The following is a 25,498-nucleotide window of genomic DNA, read 5'->3' as shown; positions in this document are numbered from 1 at the left end:
GATATACATATGATGGGTTTTTAGAGAATTGTGCACAGATATATGTATAAATAATAACACACTCAAATTGGCCTTGTTCGTTATTTTAGAATTTTACTTAGCTCTACGTTTTTTTTTCTCTATTGGATTATTTTTAACGGTTCCTTCCGAGAATTCATAGCGAGGGATTGACCGAGAATATACAGTACTTTACAATAGAAATTTAAAGTCCCTAATAAAAGATTGCGAATTAAGACTATAAATTCCATAATCCATAATCCAATGTTCTGACCAAATTAGTCACCTAGAAAAAAGTGAAGACATCGATTAGGAAACAAGGTAAATACTTTAAAAAGCATACATTCATATTATATTGTGCTTTTGGTATCCGACAATAAAAATAACCATGGACGAATAATGTGGAAATGTGTGTAATGACAAAATTCACCTTTTCTTCTTTATTTTTTATTAGAATATAGTAAATTAAACAGCAACAGTTAAAAATAAATTGTTTTTATGTAAACAGCAATAACAATGTTTCTATTTAACTTTCTCCTACCTTTTGAAGGGTAATTAATATGATTGTGTTTTCTATTGTCGTCGTTACCCATCCCTTTTGCCAAATCTACTCTCTCGTCGTCCCCCACACCTGAATAAAACGGACACAGCAGAAACATTGAAATTTTTGTTCTACTTTCCTATGTGACAAAAAACACGACTTCCTCATTTTATCTTATGCTTGTTTTTGCCCAGGAACTGAGTAGATATCATGTATACATCATCTCGGTTTTATGTTTGCATATGCTTAACATTAAAGATGTAAATTTGTTCAAATATTTTCAGGTGGCCGTCTATAATATAAGGCGTTTAGGCAACTTTAAAAAGATTCATTGAAGGAAATTTTATGTATGTCGCTAGCTAAAGTTAATCTTACTGAATGGCACGTAGAGTTGAGTTCTGAAGTTAAATTAAACTGAAATATTCTATAGTTAAATTAATTTGACAAAAGTAGCATTTCTTGCGAAATGTAGCGTTTCGTTCACTTTATTGGTCTGAATAATTATAATAAAGGCACGAAGATAAACGCATCAAGATCACCTTGGGCTTGGTTCACGTTTACCGTATTGTTGAATTGTATTTACTTCTGTTAGTATTTATATAACATATCCGATAACTAAAAGTAACTTAGAAAACGGTAACAATTATTTGTTTTTATTGTTGGCACTGTATGTGCTAATGCTCTCTAATACCAAATACAGCACATTATTGTAATAAATATTTCTGTCACTTTAAAGCTTGGTGTTCTCTCTGTGGGTGTGACCAGGCTGAATCCTCAAATCACTCTACACCTCTCCATCGTCACTGCAATCCTTGAATTTCAGAGGGACAGGTATAAGAATAGCTCAAACTGCACACATTCATTTCCACTGATCCTCGCCAAGTCGATAGGTTGCTTTGCGCTGAGGCGTGAACATTTAAATTTCCAAATAAACGAAAACAACTGCCAGGAAAACTTGCAACTCTTTCTTTCGGCGTCATACAGTAATTACAAGTTATATTACTATTTCATCTACATGGACTTTTGGAATATGTATCGCATGTAATTAGAGCACGATCCAAGTTCATCTACACGATTTATCTGCTCATATCTGATGATACTTTTACTGACTATATCCGGCTATTTGGGAGGGGGGACTTCAGTTCGCAGACAGAAGGTTTCAACTGGAATTAATGCGTTTCTAATTCTAAAAGTTCCTGACGGCAAGGCATTGCGGAAAAAAAGCTTTTCCACTCCCGGTACTCTTGCACCTACAAGTTAAAACTTGTGACAGTTTACCTAAGTGCGCTCCCTGCGCTTGGAATTAATACAAGCTGACAAGAGGCTAAATGACTGCAGATACACAGCAATCACCCTGCAAGGATTCTTCTGTTCCGTATAATCTTCACCGGTCCCTCGCATTCAGCGGCAAAACAATGCCAGTAGTAAAACTGGAGAAAGACTCATCGTCTGATGTTTCTCTTTCTGCGACCAACACAGAAACAGAAGAACCCCCAAAAGGTCGCCGGAGGAAACGGCCGCTGCAGCGAGGGAAACCCCCTTACAGTTACATTGCTTTGATATCCATGGCTATTGCCAACTCCCCGGACCGGAAACTCACTTTGGGAGGCATCTACAAGTTCATTATGGAAAGGTTTCCCTTCTACAGGGATAACTCCAAGAAGTGGCAGAACTCCATTCGCCACAATTTGACATTGAACGATTGCTTCATCAAGATACCGCGGGAACCCGGGAGACCTGGAAAGGGGAACTACTGGGCGTTGGATCCCAACGCGGAGGACATGTTCGAGAGCGGCAGCTTTCTGAGAAGGAGGAAAAGGTTCAAAAGATGCGACTTGACCACCTACCCCACCTACGTCCACGAGTCCTCCGTATTCGCCCCTATGCAAGTGACCAGGTCGGCTTATGCCAATTCCATGTACCCAAACATGACAGTAAACCCCCCGTATACGCAACAGATAGCATCAACCTACTATCCTGCGTCTTCACCGAGCTTCAGCTCAACTCAGTCCCGGATGTTTAGCATTAATACCATCATAGGGCACCACGGCGGACTCGCCACGGGGGCTGACCTCATTCAACAGCCCAACCGCAGTTTCAGTCCTGATCTGGCTTCAGGGGCTAGTTCCTGTAGCTTCACTGGGGCCAGCTATCAAAGTCAGTCTTGTAGCGGAACAATGTTATCCAGGTCTTCCAATCCGATATCCTTCCCTTATTCTGTGCCGAACGGACACCTGTCCATGAACCAGACCTCTTATTCCCAAGGAAACGGACAGATTTATGGGGCGTCGAGCCGTCTGGGGATACCCAGCTCTTCTCCTTCGGTGACAAATGAGACTATGGACCCCTATGGAAGAATGTCACCTGGTCAGTTTACCACTTTAGCACAGTACAATAGCAATACTCCTATCACTGGCACGAATGCCTACCTAAGACACGCATCATACTCCGGTAACATGGAAAGGTTTGTGCCAGCAATTTAATTTTCAAAAGACTTCATATTTAACTTTAGCCTTTATTGCTGTAGGCTAGATAACGATTTCATCATTACGCGCTCTTTCGTGATTTTGAATTCTGCTTCTTGTTCTCTGTAAACATTTTCATTTGGGCTCAGATAATTAGTGGTCTAACAATACCACCAATGAATGCACTTTTAAACGACCCAGTGTATATATCCATCGTTTTGGCAAACGACGATTTAATTCATTGTAACTGATGTAGGGTGAATCAGTGATAGCATGCTAGAGCAAATTACTGGAATGAAAATTTCGAAGTCCAATCTGCCTTTCTTTGTTTTCAAGCGTGCTAATTATTGATTTCAGAATTGTAAAGGTTCTTTCAATTGCGAGCATGTACATTTGTCTTCTTTTTGCTTTGTTTTGTAAATTATATTGCATTGCTGAATTAACTGTATTTGTAAGGGAATAAATCTGTTTTTCCTTCTTATAATCTACTCATAGATGTTTTTAAAGTTGGGAAAGTGGTGTGCCTTATTACCAAAAGGGGGACGTGTAGAAGTAGTTTGTCACATTTCAAAACCCTAGTAATAAATTAACCTTACGATACCAGTAGGTCAATTCGTCCATGAGATGAATTATATAGACAGCAGTAACGATTATGTGACCGTTTCTTGAACGCGTTTCTGTGAGGACAAAGTGTTGTCCCTATCTACATATTCCCTGCGAATTCAAGAGGTCAGTAATGCACTTTCTTCCCTTTTAATGTAATATGAGTGCAGTCTTCTTTTGTTAAGATTTTCTCTTTCACTCTTGTTTATGTGTAGAATTAACCCTATAAACGAACATGTGGCATAAAGGTCCCTTACTTTTAAAAAAAAGTAAACAGACTGTGATATGTGACCACATAAATTCTTTGAAATATACTAATTTGTATAGTCACTCGATTGTAGTGTTGTCAAGTAAGCTCGATATTTTAATACTAAAAGTGTTTACAGTACTAATATTGAATTGTAAAATGGTTTATCTGGCTATTTTGTGTGTACTGTATATCACACAGTTTTCGGTATACGAATATATTTATACATTTTCATAAAATATAATATTGATATATTTCATTTGAGCTCCCCATGCTATGGTACTTCACGTGACAGCGTTTTCAAGAGAAATCAATAATTTAATGGATGCATAGAATTCGTTTTTCTTGAAGAGCAGAACCTGGGGCTGCACGGTGGCGCAGTGGCTCTTTTCCGGAACTGAGGTGTATCTGCGTGGAGTTTGTTATGTTCTCCCCGCGGTCGCATGGGTCCCCCTCCAAAAAATGGTTTCCTCTGGGTGGACCGGTTTCCTCACACAGTCCAAAGACATATCTGTGGGTTAATTGGCTTCTGAGAAAATTGGTCCTGTTGTGAGTGTGCTCTGCAACGATTTGGTGTCCAGTCCACGTTGTATCCCGTCTTGCTCCCGTTGTTTGCCGTCTTAGCGACACTGTACTCGATAAAGCGATTAAAACGTACAGATGGATAAAACAGACTAAGAAATACATATATACTGAGGCGATCATAACAAAATTTTCATTTTCAGTCTGTACTATCTGTTTACTCCAAATTTTACTCCAAATCTGACAAATCTGACAAATTGTCAGAACAGGCTTCAGGTCTATGATTTGAATGATTTATATATAGCGGGAGAAAGGGTAGATAAATCGGAATTAATCTAATAAATTATTGTTTCTCTTAATGTAACTCAATGTTATAATGTTCTCTGTCCGTAAAATAAAGTATTCTTAAAATTCTTCACTAGACGTCGAGAAAATGTAATCAGTACTCTTTCAGATTAAATCGCCCATACCAACAGCATTCAAGAATTACTTTCTTGTAACAAGAACATTCAATGAGTTCCTTTATGTTATATTGCTCACACACAGAAAGGGGAAATTAAATAAAAGTGGTTCTACACATTATAGAGTCTATCACAAAGACTGATTTATATTCTCTTCTACGCAAAAGTCAATAACGAATAGAGAAACCAAGGTAGTCTGTTCTAATACGTCACATCAAGAAGTCTAAGAAATAAAATGTTTCTATTTGTATAGATAGCAAGTAATACATGTTTGTATTTGTTCAAAGCCAAAATTTATTGCGAGGCTGTTAAAGGGGTTAAACAAAGGAAAACAAAATTAAAGACCTTGTAAGATCTCGTAATGATGCAGTCAGGCACATTGCTATCATATAGAAAAGCCTACCCGTCTTTGAAATAATAGGCTGGTTTTGGACGTAAAAAATACTTATTGTAATTGTCAAGGTAAGTTCTAGAATTCAAAAGGATTTATAATTCACAATCATTTATACATTTGTCATTTTGGAAGATTACTCATTTTCCCTTTACACTTAAACTGGTCATAAATATATATAACGTTAATTTTTTTTTAAAAAAGAAACGATGTTTTGGACCAAAAATCACTAAACGATGGTTCACAAAAATACACCTTCGCAGTACTGTATTAAAAATAATTGATGGCGACGAGTAACGTTTAATGAAAAATCACTGGCAAAATATGCACAATTTCAAAGACAATAAGGCAAGATAATAAAATAAATGTTCTTTATGTCTTAAATTCGTCAATTAATGAGAAACCTTACCTATTCATTCACCCATGTCATGGATTAATGAGATTTTACCGAAAAGAAATAAAATAAACACTTTTAATAAACAACGTCTACATGTACAGTGTATCACATAACAATATCCTGAATAATATTATTCAGGATGAACGTTTCGTAGCAACTACTTTAAATAAGTGGAAATATTAACTATCTGCCTTTAGAAAATTACAACCCCACTTTTAATGGCTTTTCTTTATTATTATTGTTGTTGTTGTTTTAATAGACGTCCCTATCAAAGTCGACTTAATACATTTGCAATTTACATTATCTAAACGATAAATGAATACTGCACATAAACAAATTAAAGGTTGACAGTTGCAAAAATTTAAATAATAGGATAAGGTTTGGAACATCATACAGATATTGTGAATATCAAGCAGGCACATCAAGCCGGACTGTTGCATGTTTCATATTTGCAGTTGATAAGATATTTGCACTTTGGCAGTTTGAAAGTGAAGAAGCTACACGTTAAAGACGTACAGTTACTGAGCGCTCTGAAATCGCCAGTTTTTGTGGTCTTGGAGGAGTCCTGGATTAATTTTGTCTGAAGGTTTTGTCCAAATCGATTTATACTTGTGCCCAATTATACAGATTAGTTATTTTAATCTCAGCATAAAAAAATCCAATGTTCGATGTCCAGACAGTTACGTTTTATTTTAAACCAACAGCCCACCAATTATTCGTGGGTTAAAAATGGCTGTTGAGATCTCAGACACCTGTGCCTCTATCTCTACCAATTAGTTGGAAATACCAGCACTTCCAAAACTGTTTCCTTTTATAAAGCATGCGTCCCTTTTGTTTAAAAAGCCCATTTTTATTTTTAAAGTGCTTTTAGTCTCCTGGGCCTTCATTTTGTGTCAGTTGCGTTTAATTTGAAGAGCTTCTGGAGCCGTGGAATTTGTTGGTGTCTGAAATACGACTATCGTGTCCAGACATCGGCGTCGCGCTTGAAGAAAAAAGCTGCTTGCGGTTAATCTTCCCTTAAGAGAGAACAATCAGGAGGAATCCGATATTTTTACCCACGTAATCTCTTTCAAATAAACTAAAACTAAACTGTGGCGGTCACACGATGTTAACTTGCTGATGTGTTGTTGTAAATAAATTCATGGAGATAAAAGAAAAGCACAGGGAGTCAACCCAAAAAAAAACCTTCCATTACCTTACTTACCTTTTGCAACCTGAAAAGATATTAACAAGATAAAATGGGCCTATATTTTTAATACAGGAAATAAACACCACCTTGTTGTTTTTAAGAAATTTATTTAGGAAGAAAAGGCTTCTATAGGCCTATACCAAAGATAACCAATTGCGGTGGTATTTAGTAGAGCCCAAATTAGTTTTGATTGCGTTACACTAATGAAATAAAAAAAACATATATATATTATTACCACTGAGCTGAACCGGTCAACACCACCAACTGCACGACCTCTAGAAAATAACTTGCCTAATGTATAATAATGGCATCTCTAATCTACACTACTTTTGTAAACAAGAGTTTATCGATTAAACATTTTGTGAAAAAAAGTTTGCTTGCTGTTATTTTTGAAGACTTTGAGTATTTGCACAGAAACTCCACGCTCAGGATGCTGAGTTGAGCATTTTTGGAAAAGGACACAAACCATTTAGAGACAACGATTTTTTAAAATAATAATTGGAAATAAATATATATTTTAAGTAAACTAAAAGCTTAGAAAGAAGAAGTGACTGCATATGTATAAAAATAAATACAAAACAATTGACAGCTTATTATAATCTAATTTATTACGAAACCCGTGGAAACTGGGTTTCCTTTTAATTTCAAATTAACTATAATAAACAATATTTTAGAAATTAGGTGTATCACACCTTTGTTTTTTGGATAATGCTGTGGGGTGTTTAGGAAACTCATTTTGAGAAAGTATCCATTGCGAGTAAATTATTTTGAATGTGATGTGCAATACTGGTTTTTCAATTGACTTCATTAACACGTATGCCACTGATATAGATTACTATACTATTATATGTTGTAGAAACCCAGTGTTATCAAAACCTTAAAAACGAATCAGAACATACATTCGCTCCAAGATTTCATTTTGTGTACAGCACTTACCTAAATCAAGGTAATGGTAATATTAATTTAATAGAGAACAAATTGTACCGTTAACAGCTGTGTATAATCTACACAGTGCAACCCTATAGGCAGCAGATGATTGTCCTATTTCAACATAAGTACTGGAACTACAGAATGTTTCTTGCAATGACAAAATGTTCATAAAATTTAATTTTTGGTGAAGACATCTTATACAGTATGTGTGCTTAATCCCAAACATTTTATCAAAGCAGTTTATTCTTTAATTTAAAAATAATTTATATTTCTATTTTATCTTAGAAAATGTGTTTTTGTGCTTTTTGTTTAGCATATAACACTGACATACATGACATACAGCCAGCACAGAGGAACAACAGAGAGGAGCCAGTCGCATACATGGAAATAGTGCTTCTTTCTCCTTATGGCACAAAAGTCACCTTTTGTCACCTTTTTTGAAGATTTCAAACTGAAACTTAAATTTAAAATTAAGAGCATGCATAAAGAGTGACTTTCAGATTACTGGCAGTAATTTTAAAATAAAGTTTATCTAGGAAGATTGTAGGGAAGCATAAGATTAAAATCAGGCCAAAAAGGCTTAACTAAAAATAGGCTTAACCTAATAGAATGAAATCACTGTATTTCTGGTAGCTGATGGTAGTTCTACAGTGTTGCGCAATCATAGCAAAATGTTATTTTCCCTTGTTTGCTTTACTCTGAAGGACAGCTGGTCTGAGCTGTTTATACAACATAGATGTCAACGTTTCTAACAGAAGTCCATAGTATTTTGTGCTAGCCTCCTGCCTCTTCAAGTTTAATCAATTGAGTAGTTATGATTTCACTCCGACTCACAACTTATCAGAAGAATGCTCAACAGTATATAGGCACAACAGTATATAGGTGCTTGAGAAAATGGAATTTGCTTTTCAGATTTATTGAAATACATTATATCTAAGCACAGATATACTGAATATACCAATACTTAGTGAAGCATTTGTGAGGTGTGTGCATTTATACAGTATTTTCACAATGTGTTTGTAGGATAAATACTAACATAGAACTACATAATGTATGTTAGGTCAAGGGTGATGAAGGGATGATTTTTGTTTTCAATTGTTTGCATAATCAGTAGAATGATATTAACAACATACAGATGTACAGATGTAGTACATTTGTAAAGCAACAGTTTAGCTTTGCAACTCCTATAGTATAGTGCATAACTTTTAATAACTTATATTGATTTTAAAAACTCACAATGACTCAAACTGACACACTGCTGTTGGTTTCTGTTACTGTTGATGCATTGCTGCAGACTGCGCTGTCTGCTAATAGCCATACAGTTCATATTACCAAGAAACAGATTTATCAATTTATCCATGACTACACCCATGCAGTGTTGTGGATTTTTGGACTCATGCATTCAGATCTGAGCAGTAACAGGAATCATACTCATGAGAATGCAGTTTTCAAGTACATTCCTTTGGTTCCATATACACACAGCTGCTACTAAGATTTTAGACATCTTGTGTTGTGAGACCACTTATTAACAAGGCCACAAGATACTTCTTTCTTAGGAAATCAGGCTATTATAAGGTAAATAGAACTATTTTAACACTTTTCTATGAGTCATTTATTGAGTGTTAGTTAACATATTGTCTAGGTGTTGGTTTGGCAACATCAGTACTGGTTAACTGTAATTTGTGGAAATTAAGCAAAACTAAGTAACACAATAATGGGGCACAATCTGATGGACAAGTAACACAAGGGGGCAAATCAAATCAACTTAATTATCCTGTACATACAAAGGACTTTAAGAAAGTCCAAGAGCATTATGGATTATTTGTCTCACCGCCCTCCATTGTGAATCAACACTACATCCTGCCTATGTGTCCCCAGGTGTAAAAGTAACAGACTCAGGAAATTTTTCATCCCCACTGCAATATTTCTCTCAGACAATGTCTTATAACCTGTAGTACAGTTATACCATGTTGTACCATCTTCTCCATCGGTAAAGTTTGTCTTCTTTCTTGTATTGTTGTATTGGACTGTGCCGTAAAATAATTTTTCCCAGCAGATAATAAAGCTTGAATGGAATCTTTCCTAATATAAGGAGTTACAATGCATAAATGTATATATGAACATCAATAATTTACACAAAGCCTCTACGCGTGCTTCCTACTATTGCAATGACTGTACGATACCAAGTTACCTTAGTGAGAAAGGTAAGCCCAGCCTGTCAATTAACAATGCACTCATCTACTATTAAACAATAAAATTTAAGTCAAAATGATAAAAAATTGTCAACATCTTGATCAGTGCAGCTCAAGATGAGTTATTCATTACTAACCTGAGGTGTTAACAGTTTATCAATCACACTTACTAATGAATCTATTAAATTGGATTTTCAGGTGTGTACTTAGCCATTATTTGTTCCTCACTAAACTTCCATAAAACTAAAGATTACTTTTGGGTGTACAAAATGCACTTCTGTAAGGATTAACTATTAGCTTAAAGCACAATGGCTACACCTTCAGTAGAAGAACAACAGAGAAGTTGTACTTGCATAAAAAAGGTAAAACATTGAAAAGAGCAGATCAATGCAAAATGTCTAAAACTTCTGCACGGCGGAGTACATGAATGTACATATCTGTCTGTCGTCCTCTTCAGCAATCCTCCTGGCTCTTTTCAATCCCTTAATCCAATATCAGACAACAGTAAATGACAGGCACATCTTTTAAATGATATTCATACCAAGCAATCCATTAGAATTTGCACAATCCAGTCAAGACAAGATCCATAATAGCTTGTTTAACCCTTTGAGACCCGAGTATACATTTTCTTTCTAAACTGGATAAAACAGACTTTGAATGACATAATATAGAGGGAGGTAGTGAATCATACAAAACCACAAAGACAGAATCCCATGGTAATCAGGAGAGAGGCGGTGTATGGAATGTTGTAGCTGTCGAGAGGGTTTTAGGACTTGTGTATATAGCTGTCTTTCTGGGACAAACCATACTAAGCCATTTGCTAGCTCTGACATTAAAAAGGGATGTCTAATTATCCTTCATAATTGAACCTCAAACTGAATGTTTACAGTTTTATTATAATAATAATTCCTCACACTTAAATAGTGTATTTCTGGACACAACTCAAAATGTTTTACTGGTAATGGGGACTCCCCTCCAACACTACCAATGTATAGCCCTACCTGGATGAGTTGGTGGCAGCAATAGTGCTCCAGTACACTCACCACACATCAGCTATCGGGGGGAGAACAGAGTGATGAAGGCAGTTCTTAGATGGGGATCATTAGGAGGCCATGATTGGTAAAGGCCAATGGGAAATTTGGCCAGGATGCCAGGGTAACACTCCTACTGTTTTCAAGAAACACCCTGGGATTTCTAATGACCACAGAGGGTCAGGACCTTGGTTTTACATCTCATCCAAAGGACGGCACCTTTTAAACTATAGTGTCCCTGTCACTATACAGGGACATTAGGACCAACACAGACCACAGGGTGAGCACTCCCTGTTGGCTCCACTGACACCTCTTCCAGCAGCAACCTTAGTTTTTCCCAGGAGGTCTCCAGGTACTGACCAGGCTCACATCTGCTTAGCTTCAGTGAGTTGCCAGTCATGAGTTACTAGGTGATATGGCTGCAGGGATTATAGGATTAATAAGATTTGGTAATTAGGAGCTTGGTTCCAGCAAAATCAAAACGGGGTCAATTGTAGTCTTCTAGTTACTTAGTCCCAATTCAGTGACTAACATGAGTGCGGACTTACAGGCTGACTTGCTCCCCACACTTCCCCTCCACGACTGGTGTCCAACTGCTACAGTGTTGGCTCTTCCCCTCCCCCTCCCTAACTGATGGCCTTCTCAAGTGCACCAGACTTGAGCTCAGCTCCTTCCTGAGTTCCCTGATCACTGATGCTCTCTCCAGACTATGAATGTGAAGGCACATCATTCTGCACCATTCTGGCCGGGTGTTCTCGTTTACAGCTCTCACTGCTCCAAGGCATGGTGCTAATGACTTCCCAACTCTCTGGACTCCTCCATGTCTTCACCCACCCAAGTCTTCAGAGGAGACCCCTTCAAGCATACTGGGCTACTATCTACCCTTTACATTCATCATTCTATTCACTAATATTTGGAGATTCTGTAGGAATATGCATCCATTCACAGTGAAAGACCCCAGACGTTTTTATTGTATGCACATTAGACTAAAATTCCTGTATTAGCTGAACAGGTCATAGTTCTTATCACTCTGTGCTTCTCTCTCAATCATCCTGCTTCCCGAAGAGCATCAGCAAGTTATTTCTCAGCCTACAGCCTCCTACACCACTTCCATGTCAATACAAAAAACTCAGCGCAGCTAGCCTTGGGCTATTCTTTCCACATCAGCTCAGCATCTTCCAAGCTCCTGAATTTCTGCCTGATTTGGAAAATGGAGATCATCCATAATTTATCTGAATGAATGTACCCCAAGCTCAATGCTGGCAGTTGGAGAAACCTGGACCCTCAAACGTTTATCTTCTCCCATTTTTTGCGTTTTTATTTTCCTCTCCTCTGTGCCCACATGTTCAACTGTGGCTACATAATTTGTTAACCCTTGTTAATATATGTTAATATATCAAAGGCTTTCAGGTTATTTCTTCAGTTACTGTAGTCTCCCCGAGTGCTTATCAAAATTAAGCATTACATCACAATCACAAATTTGATTTTACATTAATTTTTTATCCCAATCCACTTTAGTGATACCTGCCATGTTACACAATTAAGGCTTCTGCTTCCATGTTATGGGTTGACGTTCCCCTTATTTACCCTCATTCAAAAACATGTTCTCATTCAAAAACTATTCTCATCATGTCCCAAGCGTCTTCTCTCCTTGTTCAATTGGAAATGCTGCTAAAACTTCATTCAAACTTTTCTGTGCTCCCTTATTACCTTTTGGAGCTGAAGAATGATGCATCCGTGTTATGGGGTTTCTTTTATCTCTCTTGGGGGTTCTGTCAGCCATGTCCTCACAGGCAGGCTGCAATTCCCTCATATTTAATACATCCATCCCGTACATCGATATACAGTATAATACATCCAAAGCCTCATATTGAATACATCCATCCATCTTCTTAATCTTCTTTTCATCCAATTTCATCCAATTCAGGGCCTAGGGGGAGTTGGAGCCAATAAAGGCAATATACTGTTATGTACAGTACTATACCTGTCTCTATTTTTTTTCCTTCGTGTTTTTTGTGCCTTGAAATTATGTGTCGTGACAAGGAGCTCTATAAAGATACGATGATGCTATTGATATTAATTAATTCTGTGTGAAGGATAATGAATACAATTGGGCAGATAGTGGACAAGAAATGGTTTGACATTGATCCTCTAAGGAGAGGAAGTGTGAAATTACCTCAAGATATCTTTGCTGTAAATCCAAGATAAATCTAGTTAAGCACAGTTACTGCGCTTTTGGAAGACGAATGAGATATTGATTGCTCCGTGCTGTGTTTCTTCAGACAAAAGGAAAATTAGGAAGAGTTTTCTTTCCATTTTTAAGAGCACAATTACTGTCAAACAAAAATGACAAAAAAAACCAACAACAGAAAATGCGTTAATTCATTGGATTCATTAGGAAACATGAACATAAAGTTTTACAAAATATATTTCGAATCTTCTGTTATTGTGTTAAAGTCGACATAACTATAATGTTCATGCAAGGAATCGCGCACGTTTCAAAGTGGCTTCCGTAAAAAAAACATGTTAGCGCTTGTGTTTCTGCACATTGCATTGAAGGTTTAGTCCTTTCTGTTTTGTTTGCCTAAATGCCTTCCACTAATGCTACAAGGTAAAGCCTACAATTACAAGATTACATTACAGGTAACAATTTAATGACAGAACAGGCAAAAGAAGCAGAACGACTGTGTTAGCTGATAAATGGATAAGGTGGAAGGTTAATTGCATTTCAGATCTGTGGAGGACGCGTCATACAGTACATACACATCCTCGTTACGTTAAACCTACAGTATCATCGAACAATCAAACTACGCTGATTTAACGTATGTTAGTGTTTGTTCCAGCTAATTAATTTCGTATTGGAGTTCATCACATAATTAGGACACTTTAATTTGGGGAGCAGCAAATCCAATTTTATTGTTGGGATTGGTGGGAAAAGAACGCAATATGAATACTAGAAGCACAACAGTTGAGGTTTAAAGTCTTACATTGAAGTCAGTTCTTGTGTTAAAGCTGGGTAATGATTCATTGCATAATTCTAAGAAGATGTTGACAATGTTACAAAACTGCAAAACATGTACAGTAGCATGTATAATCTGGTACATTTTTTTCTGAATTGTAATCTGCTTAAGCACACATTTCTTGCTATTTTTTAATATTATTTAACATTATTTACTATGCTATTGCTGTTTTAAAACATATATCCTGGAAAACATCTCATTTAAAACAACAAAATATAATGTTTAGAATGATGACTCCTTTTAATAGATGTTATTAATTTCAAATGTTTTTAGTGAAGACAGGAGCAAATGAATTATGTGCAACATGTGAGGTATTCATACTGACCTAGAAATGTTCTGTGTCAGCATGATTAAATTATTAGCAGCAACAAAAATTATACCAATTATCACTAATAAAAAGTTAATTGCTACATAAACAGTATAAAGTTTCAACAATTTGTGTAGCACTGAGATTATTCAGATTATAATGTATGCATTTACCATCCCTAAAATGTAGACAACATGGCAAATAAATATGTAATATAACACAATATATCAAAATACAGATACATTAATTACAGTGTATTAAAACTGTAATTAGCTTTTGAATGTGGAGTACATGTTCCATACTATATTTGTACCTGATCTTTTTTAAGTAATACAAGTAAACATAACATAACAACATAACCTTTGTGGAATATTCAGTTGGCATGTTGACCATGTCTCTATTGTCTTCTGTTATCAATGCCCTATCAAACTGTTTATTCCCACTTTTACTGTACTTTTACTGTTGAAGTACTGAAAAAAAGTGCTTTACATTATTTTCACCTCTGTTGCAATATTTATTTCTTTCTCAAACGAAACAAAGACAGCTGGATAAGGCAAAGACGAAAAATAATCCGATAATTTTACTGTAAAAATAGATCCTCTTTATGTAATTCTGCAGAACAGCACCGAATAGACAAGAACATCAGAACAGTTACAGATGAGAGGAGGCTATTCAGACCATTTTAGTAATAGGTAGTAAGTAGTAGTTAATTGATCCAAGGATCTCTTCCAGACACTGCTGTGTATGTTGTTCCATACTCCCACAGCCCTTTCGGTAAATACGATCCTCCTCGGTTTTAAATGCTCTTGCACATAGCTTCCACTTGTGTCCTCTGATTTGTGTTTCATTGTTTATTCTAAAGAAATTCACTGTGTTGATTTTTCTGGTGAAACTGAGGATTTTGAACACTTGTTGTTAGCTCCCCTCTTAGAGTTCTGCGCTCAAGACTAGAAAGTTTCTGTCCTTTCGGCCTGTCGGTGTAGTCCAGTCTCTGCTCCTTAAGTGGTCAATGTACAGCAAGTTTTATAGTTCTTTTTAAATTATCGGTTGCTTTAGGACAAGAAAAAAAGTGTAATCTAGTCTGTTTAAGCAATCAATAAAGTCAATTTTAGAATTTTAGGTAATCAGAAGCTGGAAGTGGAGTTTTGTACAACTGGTGCAAGACATTCCCTTAAACTGTGGAATGTATCTCTTTGCTCTTCCTGAATGGATTCTAGAGTGTCAATATCTGTTCTATAATGTGGTCACTGAAATTGTACACAATTTTCTAAATAAGGACTTACTACTGCAGCACACAATTTTAACATAACATCTCTTGTTTCATATTCTATTCTTTTAACTATGAATCTTACCATTTGGTCTCTTTATTGCTTGCCCACTTTGTTTGGGTGATGTAAATGGTGTGTCAACATTAATGACAGTGATGTGTTGTTTACAGAAGTAGTCTCTTCTGTCTCAGTGTTTCCCCTTTTGTATTTAGTTTGTTTTGCTGGCAAAACCCTGCACTTGTCCACAAATGTCAAAAGCAATCTGCATTATTGAATAATTAAGCACAAGAAAATTGCTGGCATTTTATATGGTCTTTTCTATCAAAACAATCAGGCTTTTGTCAGAAGCCTGGGCATTTTGCTTGTTTCTCTTTTCACGAGTGCAGCATGTTAGCGTGGTGGTGAATGCTACAGCCTCACACCTCTTGTTTCCTGGGTTCGATTTCAAACTGAGGTGCCTTTTGTGTAGAGTTTACCCCTGTTTTTTTTATATATGCTCTGGTTTGCTTCGACCTTCCAAAAGGCACACTGGCTAGGTTAAATGGTGTCTCTTAATTGCGTTTTTGTGTCCTGTGATGGACTGGAGTGTGGTTCTGAGTGTGTGATCAAGGAATAGTTCTGGTTTGTGCTCTAAACTTCTGTCATAAACTCTAGAGTGAGACAACTCTTACTAATCATAATAAGCTTTTTGATGGTGAATGGGAGCTTTTGGAAATTACATATAATAGGATGCACAAAAGACACAGGCTTAACCCAAACAAGCCAAACTTTCAAGCCTTATATTCATGTGATTCCTTAATACTAGAAATGCAAAATCCAAATTCAAAGTATCCTCAGTTTTGCCGGGAAGTTTCAAAGTCGAAAAGGGCCAAGTGGCTTTTGAATAAAAACAAACAGCTCAATGGAGAACAAACAGCAAGGAAGAAATGGAACTTGGACAATCATCGTCAATCCATAACAGTTTATATCTGTTTATTTTATTTGGGCCCGTGGCCTTGTCTAATATCGCCTGTAGGTCGCTGATGTGCTGGCTGTTGGCACACATTTAAACTAGGAGTTTTCATCACAACTGAGCTCTCATTTACTTATCTGAACTTAAAGCTGAACTAAACATTTACAAATGAGACCTTTTAAATTGTTTTCAAAGTTCAAAAGAAAAGATTCTAAATGTTGCCAGGCAGAGGCAAGGAGAAGGAGGAATGAGGGGGCAAAGAGAAACTATGAAGCACTGTGGGTTGGGGTTACTGGTGACATATTTGATCAGAGTGACAGTTCTCCTACAGAATAACAGCAGAGAATGAAAACAATTTCTTAATTCTGCCTCAAAGGAAAAAGACAGACAGAAAATGAAATGATTGGGCAGAGTAGTGAACTCCAGCACATTGTGAACTCGTGCCTACAGGCACTACTCTATAATATATCTGATAAAGCAAAGGTAGGAGCTAACACATTATACAAGAACAGCCATTTAAAGGTATGACTCACTTTGCTGGAAAAAATATGAAGGAATTTAAAAGAAGCTCAGCAACATATTAGTGGTTACAATCTAATCCTAGTCCACATGATGTGCAATTTTCTGTTCTTAAATAATTCAAACAGAAAGTGCCAGAGGTTTAAGATATATAAGATTAACAGAGACCTTTGAAAGGGATGGTGATTAAGGAGGAACAGGACTTTAAGTTAAAGGCAAGTAGTTTATGTAGGGAAGAGTTTATATCCAAAATGTGAATTTGGGTCATGGGGTTGATAGTAAAAAATACTAGCACATTGCTCTCCAATACAACTGGGATCTGGTTTTGAATGTCTGGTCACTCTACATCACTGCCTGGTGCTCATTTTCGACAGATGTCTCCCATACAAGGGCTGCTCAGACCCATCATCGCTGCACATTTGAGAAGTGACAAGACTGGTTTCAAACTGGTGAATGGGTTGTGAAATACTTGCTCCTGAATGCTGAATGCTGAGATTGTTACGGAACATTTAAACTATATCAACCAAAACTGAACTGTCCTCCAAGGTGAAGAAGGAGAAAAAATGTGTTTTGGAAGTAAATGGAGATCGAGGAGCCGCCATGTTTCTTTAATGTGCTATAAATGTACAATGTACTGTGCGGTCACATTGGCTTATTACTCCCGTTCTGTCAGAAGACAAGAGTGTTCAGGGACAGAAATCCTGAACACGATAATTCTCACTGTAAGTGAAAAAAGTTAGTAGAAACTAACATGCAGTGCTATGTGCATTTTATTAAACACATATTCATATACATAAAATCCAATGCTTTTTAAAGATAAATAATGATGACCTGTCTTTATTTCTTGTTATTTATCCAGTAAATACAATTCTTTCGAATATTATAATACCTACTTGCACTTGTGCTGAGTTACGTTTGGAAAAATAATGGCTTAGTTTGCAAATCCTGTGATGTGTTTCTGAATTAAATATCTTCCGGTGTTTTTTCTCTTTCGTTTTTCAGTTTCGTCATTAAACCTCAGCACATCGAAGTAATGAGATTACAGCAAACCTTTATGGATTACTCTAAACACTGTTCCTTTGCTTCCACCCAGTGGGCAAGACCTGACATTGCAATCGCTCAGAAGAACAGTGTAAGTAGGAAATCGAAACTTTATTAGTATTAAAGAATATCAATTAATGGTCATTTTTCATCTATCCATTTTCTAACCACTTCTTCCACTTCAAGGTCAAAGGGGAGCCAGAGCCTATCCCATCAAGCAACAGACACAAGGCAGGGTTTACCCTATACAGGACGCCAGTCCATCACAGGGTACACGCAGACACAGACCTGCACACACTCACACCTGGAGCCAATTTCCCCTGGCAAAAACCTGTGCAAACAGAGGGAGAACATACAAACTCCATGCAGACAGCACCCCATGTCCAAAAGTGGACCCAGGGATCAAGCACTGCAAGGCAGCCATGCTAACCTCTGCTCCACCATCTTTATTTTTCACATTAAAACTATTACTAGTCAAAGAAGCAGGAGTAATAGCAACACTGTTACAATAATGGGCAATATTATTCATTTGGTTAGAAGGCCCCCTTATCTGGGTGGTGTGTAGGAAATGTATTCTAAGTGTAATACCAAGAACAATCTTGCAAGCATAATAAAACAAAAGTAGATAAATAAAACAACAGTAAGTTTAACATAAGCTAGAAGAGAAGTGACAGGAAATAGTGAAATATTGACATAGGAAGAACTAAGACATAATACAGGAAATGTAAATTCCCTGTTAGTATGCATTCCATCTTTACAACACAATTAGCAACTTAAAATATCATTGTAAGAGTTATTAAAGAATAATGAGTATTAATATACTACATTTCTGAATATATTGAAGTACAGTATACGAAGAATTAGGCACAATCTAACAGTACTTTCACAAAATGATGGCTTGTGCTTAGAAAGAAGACCTGGAATTTATTTTATTCAGTGTATTTCAATATGAGGTTTCTGATTTGAATTTGTCTGTCAGCGATAAGACAGTGCTGCATTTAGGGTATTGTAGTGTGATTGAAGGTAAAATGTTTGAGTGGAGTGTACTACTGTATATTGTATGACTCTGATTAAAAAGCAAAACTGTTCATTTTATTAAATTAGCAATATCAGGAGTAATCCTTTTGCTTGTACAAAAAATTGATTATGGAGGCAAGGCAGCATGCTTCAGTACTATGGCTTCATTCTGGGCTGGTCACCCTCTGTGTAGAGATTGCATGTTCTCTCCATGTTTTTGTGATTTTTTTTCTGGATATTCCAGTTTCATTTCAAATATATGCTGGCTACGTTAATTGGTGTCTCCGAATTGACCCTGTATGCGTGTGTGTGTGTGTGAGACTTGCAATGTATTAGTATCCCACACACAGTGTAGGTCCACCTCATGCCTTCTTCCATCTTATGTCACCTGTCCTGCTCGCTGTGACCCTCTAGGTGAGGAAGTAATTTCAGATAATGCCTGGAATGACAAATTAGTGTACATAGACTAACAGCATGATTCCAAAGGTCTTTGCTCCTGTGAATACATACAGTTCAAATCATTCATTCAAACATTCATTTTTGTTTCTCTTTTCCACGCCTTGTGTCATCTTCTGTTCATCAAGACCATTTGCAGTAGGTTTGTATACTGTACAATGCCGAATTACTGTATTTAGCAAGAGCAAATATTGTAAGCGAAAGTTTAAGATTAGAGATGACACACCTTTGAGCAAATAATCAAATAGCAATATCCTTTTACAATGGATACCCAATTGGACTGCATTAAACAGGTCGTTTTGATTTCCCCATTCATTAGTTAAAAATTGTTATTAGAAACAAAACTGCGGAAGTGTAAAAGGTCAAAGTTACTTGACTTCGCAGTAGTATGTTCAAGTCTATTAAAGTGTAGAGGAAAAAAATAGCCTTTGGTTGTCTTCTACTATTTCCAGAGAACAGCTGTGCCACAAACCAAGCTGTCTAACTGCAGTTATGCACAAGGAATTTGCCATTTTGCTTACAGTACCTCACGTATGTGGGAAGATAATTATGCGTCATGTGTAAACATGCAGTAATTTGGATGTCCTCTCAAATGAGGTTTACAAAAATGGAGATTTTAGTTCACATACATAGTACTTGCTAGAAGAGTCATGAGCTTCTTTTCAATCTATCCATTTTCTAACTGCTTCATCCAATACAGGTCGAAAAGGGAGATGGAGCCAATTCTGGCAAGTGACAGGTGCAGAGCAGGAGACACCCTGGGCAGGATGCCAGGCTATCACAGGGCACACTTTCCCCAAACGTTCATGTCTTTGGACTCTGGCAGGACATACAAACTCCACTAAATAAGTACCCCAGGAACTGAGCCCTGGGTCCCAACACTTCAGGACTGCAATGCTACACCACCATTCTGCCCATTAACTTATTTTTTCCTGCGAAAAATAACAAAGGCAGAAAAAAACATGTACCCTAGTACACTGAAGATTGTAAAATTTTGTTTTGCCTGATTGTAAATCTTCAGCCCACACATATTCAGAAGTGACTCACTTTGCTTCAAGCAGTTTCAGTAGATTATGTGGATCATATGTATGTGTATATATATATGTGTGTGTGTGTGTTTAAAGCTTTAAAGAATGCTGGAAGATTTGTTTAGAAATGATTTATTGTTGGAATAGTTGATAGTGAAATTCCTTAACCTTTAGCTTTGGAAATATAACTACAGAGACTTACGTAAGCAAAAGACAAAAGAAAACATTAAAACACATTAATGCTACATTAAAAGGCAGGCCAAAAATAAACATTCAGATTTGTACATACATAAATTATACTTTTCCTCAGATTTCACTTTAAAAAGCAGACAAACGTCAACAACTTCAGGCTATAAAACAAATTGGAACTAAGCTGACAGAATGGCCTCTCATTTGTTAACTTTCTTTAGTCCTTTTATTAAATCACTGTATCCCGGATGAATGCCACTTTTCAAAATATATTTTATTAATTGCCTGTGTTTTACTGCCTCGGTTACATATACATGTTATGAAAGCTTTAGTTACATACAGTATAATGATAGTGTAAAAGCACAATGCCACCAGTTCATACCAAATTTAAATTATTGTGGTAAACCATGCTCTAACTAAAATAAAATGCAGTTCAGGGGTACGTACTGGAATAACAACATATGTATATGTATATGTATATGTATATGTATATGTATATGTATATGTATATGTATATGTGCTGACCACTGTGTCACTGTGCTGTCCTTTTCTATTAATATTAAGGAGAATTTCCCACACATCCTAATTCTGTTAAAATGCCCATGGATTTCTGGTGAGATGGCATAAAACGGTAGTGAATGAACCCTGTCAGCTTCTTATGCTTTTTCTCAAGAAATTATTTCTCATTTTTGTTTTGCCTGGTCAGGCTGAGGAGACTGCCAACAGGTTACTGTAACTGGAGCAAAGGAGAATGCCCATTCTGTATATCAATGTACATGTATCACTCAATTTCATACTCTCGCTATTAAGAGTAACAGAGCTGCTGTGTGTTGCTACTCGTAGTTTCCTCACCAGTTATTTTTCTATTTTTTGCGCTTGCTTTGCTGTTTCCGCACTTCTCCTGTTCCTAGTTGCTACTGCTTTTCAGCCCTGAGTGTTGGGTTTAGTTTGCGTGCTTTTGTTGAATTTTCTGCCATCCTCTTTGTTCCGGTCCCTACCACCTCACCGCTGCCTGAGACCTGCTTGTGAGCTCTCAGTCAGACGCGGCTATTTTTCAGCTCGCAGCGTTATTACAGACAGGGATGCGAGAAGTAAGCTTTCAGTTTAGATTAATATATTCAAATCTTACAGAAAAGACAGAGCACTTACTGTAACTGCAATCATTTAACAGTTATCTGCATCAAGGGAATTGGACAATGTTAAAATCGAAAGACCAAAGTTAAACTTTCGCCGTGGCTTTTCCCAGGGATGTTAGACTCTTCTTGTCCTCTGCACCATTCTCTGAGCCGTGGGCGCTGTGGCGCCGGCGAGCGCTGAGCCGAATGAGGGGGATGACCGCTACGCTGCACCTGCGCCGAAACGTCTTCTTGGACAGGCTGTCCTGAAGCAGGGCATCGCTGATGGCATCGAAAGACATCTTCCTGCCCTTCCCCCGCCTCTGCTGGAGGAGGGCGTCCAGCCGGCGGTCGAGGTGCAGGTTTCTCCTGCGTGTCTGCTGCAAAGGGGGCAGGGGCTTGGCCAGAGAGCGGTACGAGGGACTGATCTGATTTTGTTGGGCTTCGGTCAGGCTCCTCATATCTGATCTCCAGTCTCTGGCAGGCCTTGGGGAGACAGGGGGCACCTTCCCTTTCTTCTTCTCTGGAGTTGCCATCGTGGATAACGTCTTGGGTTGCGGAAGCTGTCTGTGCCCGAGACCTTTATAAAACTTCTCTCGCTTCTCCCAGAGGTCCTTGGGCAAGGTCTTGTAAGGTAGGTCTCTCCTAAACCCTCGCTTTTGAGTCTTCAAGTGCAGCTCCCAGTCTTTTGCAGTCTTCCCATGAACCTTGTCTTTGATGCAGTCCGAGGCTTTGCCTAGGCTTCGAAGATCGGCAGCGCATTGCTTGTGACCCAGACGGCAGGAGAGAATGAGCGGGGTGACACCTTCCTTGTCAGGTTTGTCAACCTCCAAGCCATACCTCTTCATGGCTTTCAGAAGCATCTTGGTGATGGAGGAGTTGCCCACTTTGGCGGCGTACAACAGGGCTGTGCAGCCCTCCCTGTCTGTGTAGTTCAAGTCGTAGTCCAGCGCCTCCAGAAAAAGCTTGGTTATGCCCAGTCGTTCGTAAAGCACGCTGTACATGAGTGCATTGCGGCCCTGTCCATCACAGAGACCTACAAGGCCTCCATGCATCAGCAGGATTCTCGCCACTGCCAGAGCCCTTGATTCCCCATCATGCAGGCAGCAAACCATTAAAGGAGTCCGTCTCTCATTATCAATCACATTAACATCGGCCCCCGCCTCTACTAATCTCCTCGTAAGCAAAAAGTCTCCCTTGATTATGGCTTGATGGAGATCCATCTATGCCTCTTGCTCAAGATGGGGGTACAATATGTCTTTAAAGTCGATGTTTGAGTTCCCAGGGTTCTCAGTCTCAGTAGTCCCAATAGATCTTACCTTATTCTTCTTTTTACTTCTTATCTACAGTGCTGTTCTCTACGCTATGCTGTAGCTTTTTCTAGTGGTTTCATAACTCTTAAACACCCTGTTTTGTACACCTCTGCCATCGTGAAAGATGAACTTCATAAGGAGCAAAGCTCTACCTCGTTTGCAATCCAGACACACAGCTGGGGCCAGGGTGTGATTTGTAGTTGCTAATGGGAGGGGACATGGCCTTTGTAGCAAATCAACAGCAGGCTTTGAAAGCAGCAGCCACAGGCAACAAAGCAATGCTGGTTAATCCTTCACTTGAGTGTTACTGAGAATAAAAAGACAGCATCTCAGTGGCAGGAAAGATCATTCCTCAGACCAACACAAAAACACAATGGGGCCATTCAAACATAAGCTTCTGGTGGATGATCATCTTTTAAAGCATGTTAACATTTGCTTTTTTGCCCTGAAAATTAAAGGATTTTCATTTTTTTTATTAATAACTAGCTATTTTTAAATGATGTGACTTAAAAAATAGCAAGCTTTGTCAAATTTAGTTGCAATTTTACAAATGTTTCCTTTAATGAGGTCAACGCATGATTTTTCTAGTGCAAATGCTCTGCTGTGTTTCATTTTCTTTTGCGGTTAAGTATTTTTTCAAAAGTAGAATGTAGTGCTCAGTTCAGTATTGAACTGTCAAACCAATTTGTGATTTCATAAAATCACACTATGTGGTTTAAGGAATTCATCACTGTTTAAACACTTTAGGTTGTGTTGTTTGAAACACGTCTACCTGATAACTTAGTTCTTAATTGAATTCTTGGTTCTTGACTTAACTCTTTTTAAATCAGTGATAAATCACACTTCTCTGTAGTTTAAAAGTATATGGATGTCCTAAACCAAATACTATATTATTGTTATAAAAACTTCACAAACTGTCATTCTGAAGAAAATAAAAGTAAAACAGTAAATCATCACTTTCCGTTGATTTAATTTCCTTTTTTATGGCTTAACATTTCTGAAAAGGTAAACATTTTGACACTCATGCATCTCAAATGCATAACTTTAGAAAAAACTGTACTATAAGCACTCTCAGTGTTCTATATCCTAAGAAAAGGCAATAAAATAAATAGGGGAAAAAACACTCTCTGCATCAGTGTTTTTCTGCACACTCTGACAGCACACAGGAATTGTAACCTTTGGTACTGCAACCCAGACGCAAAATAATATCTTATGTTTGAGCGATTATTGTTTAAAATCATAATAATAGTAAGACAGTAAAGTACAAAGTAAAGTATGGAGCTGGATTTTCTTAAGAATTTGGACCACTTATAAAATAACAAAAGCTAATACAAAGCAGTGCTATAAGAATATATACTGTATATGTATATAGAAATAATATATTAAAATGATCTTTATTTTCTTTATTTACTTTTTCTTGCATAGGAACAAAATGTAACAGGAATTTTCACATCTGAGAGAGAGTTGGGTTTTACTATAAAAAATGCCACTTGAAACAGTGAAGCATTTTGAAATGAAACCCTTTGACTTACTGTTGTTTTGACAGTGGACTTCGGGAATGTTAGCATGACGAAGAGAAAATGTTGTTTTGTGGTTTTAAGAAGGTTCAGATAGACACAATACTGCAGGTAAGGAAGATCATAGTAACCTAATTTTCCCTGGAGACAAATTCACATACAAATCTAAAAATCACAGAAGAAAGAAAATTTTAAAAAATATGTGCGTGAAACTTGGGAACCATTTTGGTTCTCCAGTAATATTTGGTGCAAAATTCATGGATTTATGGGTGATCCTAAATAATTTACCTACTAGTGAGTGTAGTGGGTGGATTTTCTAGCCTAAAAAATCATGAATCCATACAGTCCATATACCATTTTGTAAATCTAATGTGGTTATATATATTTTTTTAATTGCAATAATATAATACTCAAAGTGTAAACATGCTACAGACATCAAATAGATCTTCACATTATGTTTATGTCATTTTAAGTTTGTATCAAAGAACATTTCTCTAGAAATATATTTAAATCATACACGTTATTCTGATTTGTTATGGAAACATCAGTTTGTTTCTAGATACAGTTACGGTAGATCATGCAATCTCATATCTGCAAGAGATTTGTATGTTTAAAATGATAAAGTGCAATTATGCTAAAGGTGGACAGCACTAAGTAAATAACAAGCATACCAGTAGTTTCTAAGGCACACAGATACTGTACACTAACACCCTAAATAAAATGTAGAAATTATGTACTCTGTACAAGACTTTAGAATTTGCTCTAATGAAAAACTATAGAGTATAAAATA

The 25,498-nt window shown here is 37.2% G+C and overlaps 1 protein-coding gene and 1 long non-coding RNA gene across 2 annotated transcripts; one reads left to right on the top strand and one right to left on the bottom strand.

The window, feature by feature from the left end:
• The first annotated feature begins 1,310 nt into the window (after positions 1–1,310).
• Positions 1,311–3,862, top strand: foxe1 (forkhead box E1). The gene has a single exon (XM_088626827.1). The coding sequence runs from the start codon at positions 1,867–1,869 to the stop codon at positions 3,019–3,021; it is 1,155 nt and encodes a 384-aa protein (XP_088482953.1). The 5' UTR covers positions 1,311–1,866; the 3' UTR covers positions 3,022–3,862.
• An 8,583-nt stretch (positions 3,863–12,445) lies between these two features.
• On the bottom strand, positions 12,446–18,279 carry LOC148677828 (uncharacterized). The gene is made up of 3 exons (XR_015935533.1): positions 17,926–18,279; positions 13,143–13,299; positions 12,446–12,896 (listed from the first exon to the last, which is right to left on the bottom strand). It is a non-coding gene; the product is annotated as an uncharacterized LOC148677828 (long non-coding RNA).
• Between the last annotated feature and the right edge of the window lie 7,219 nt (positions 18,280–25,498).

Source organism: Lepisosteus platostomus, chromosome 1, assembly GCF_059453375.1.
Source record: "Lepisosteus platostomus isolate fLepPlt1 chromosome 1, fLepPlt1.hap1, whole genome shotgun sequence".
In the NCBI taxonomy this organism is placed as follows: domain Eukaryota; kingdom Metazoa; phylum Chordata; class Actinopteri; order Semionotiformes; family Lepisosteidae; genus Lepisosteus; species Lepisosteus platostomus.
The sequence above is the reverse complement of the archived record's forward strand: the minus strand, read 5'-3'. Positions and strand labels throughout refer to the sequence as shown.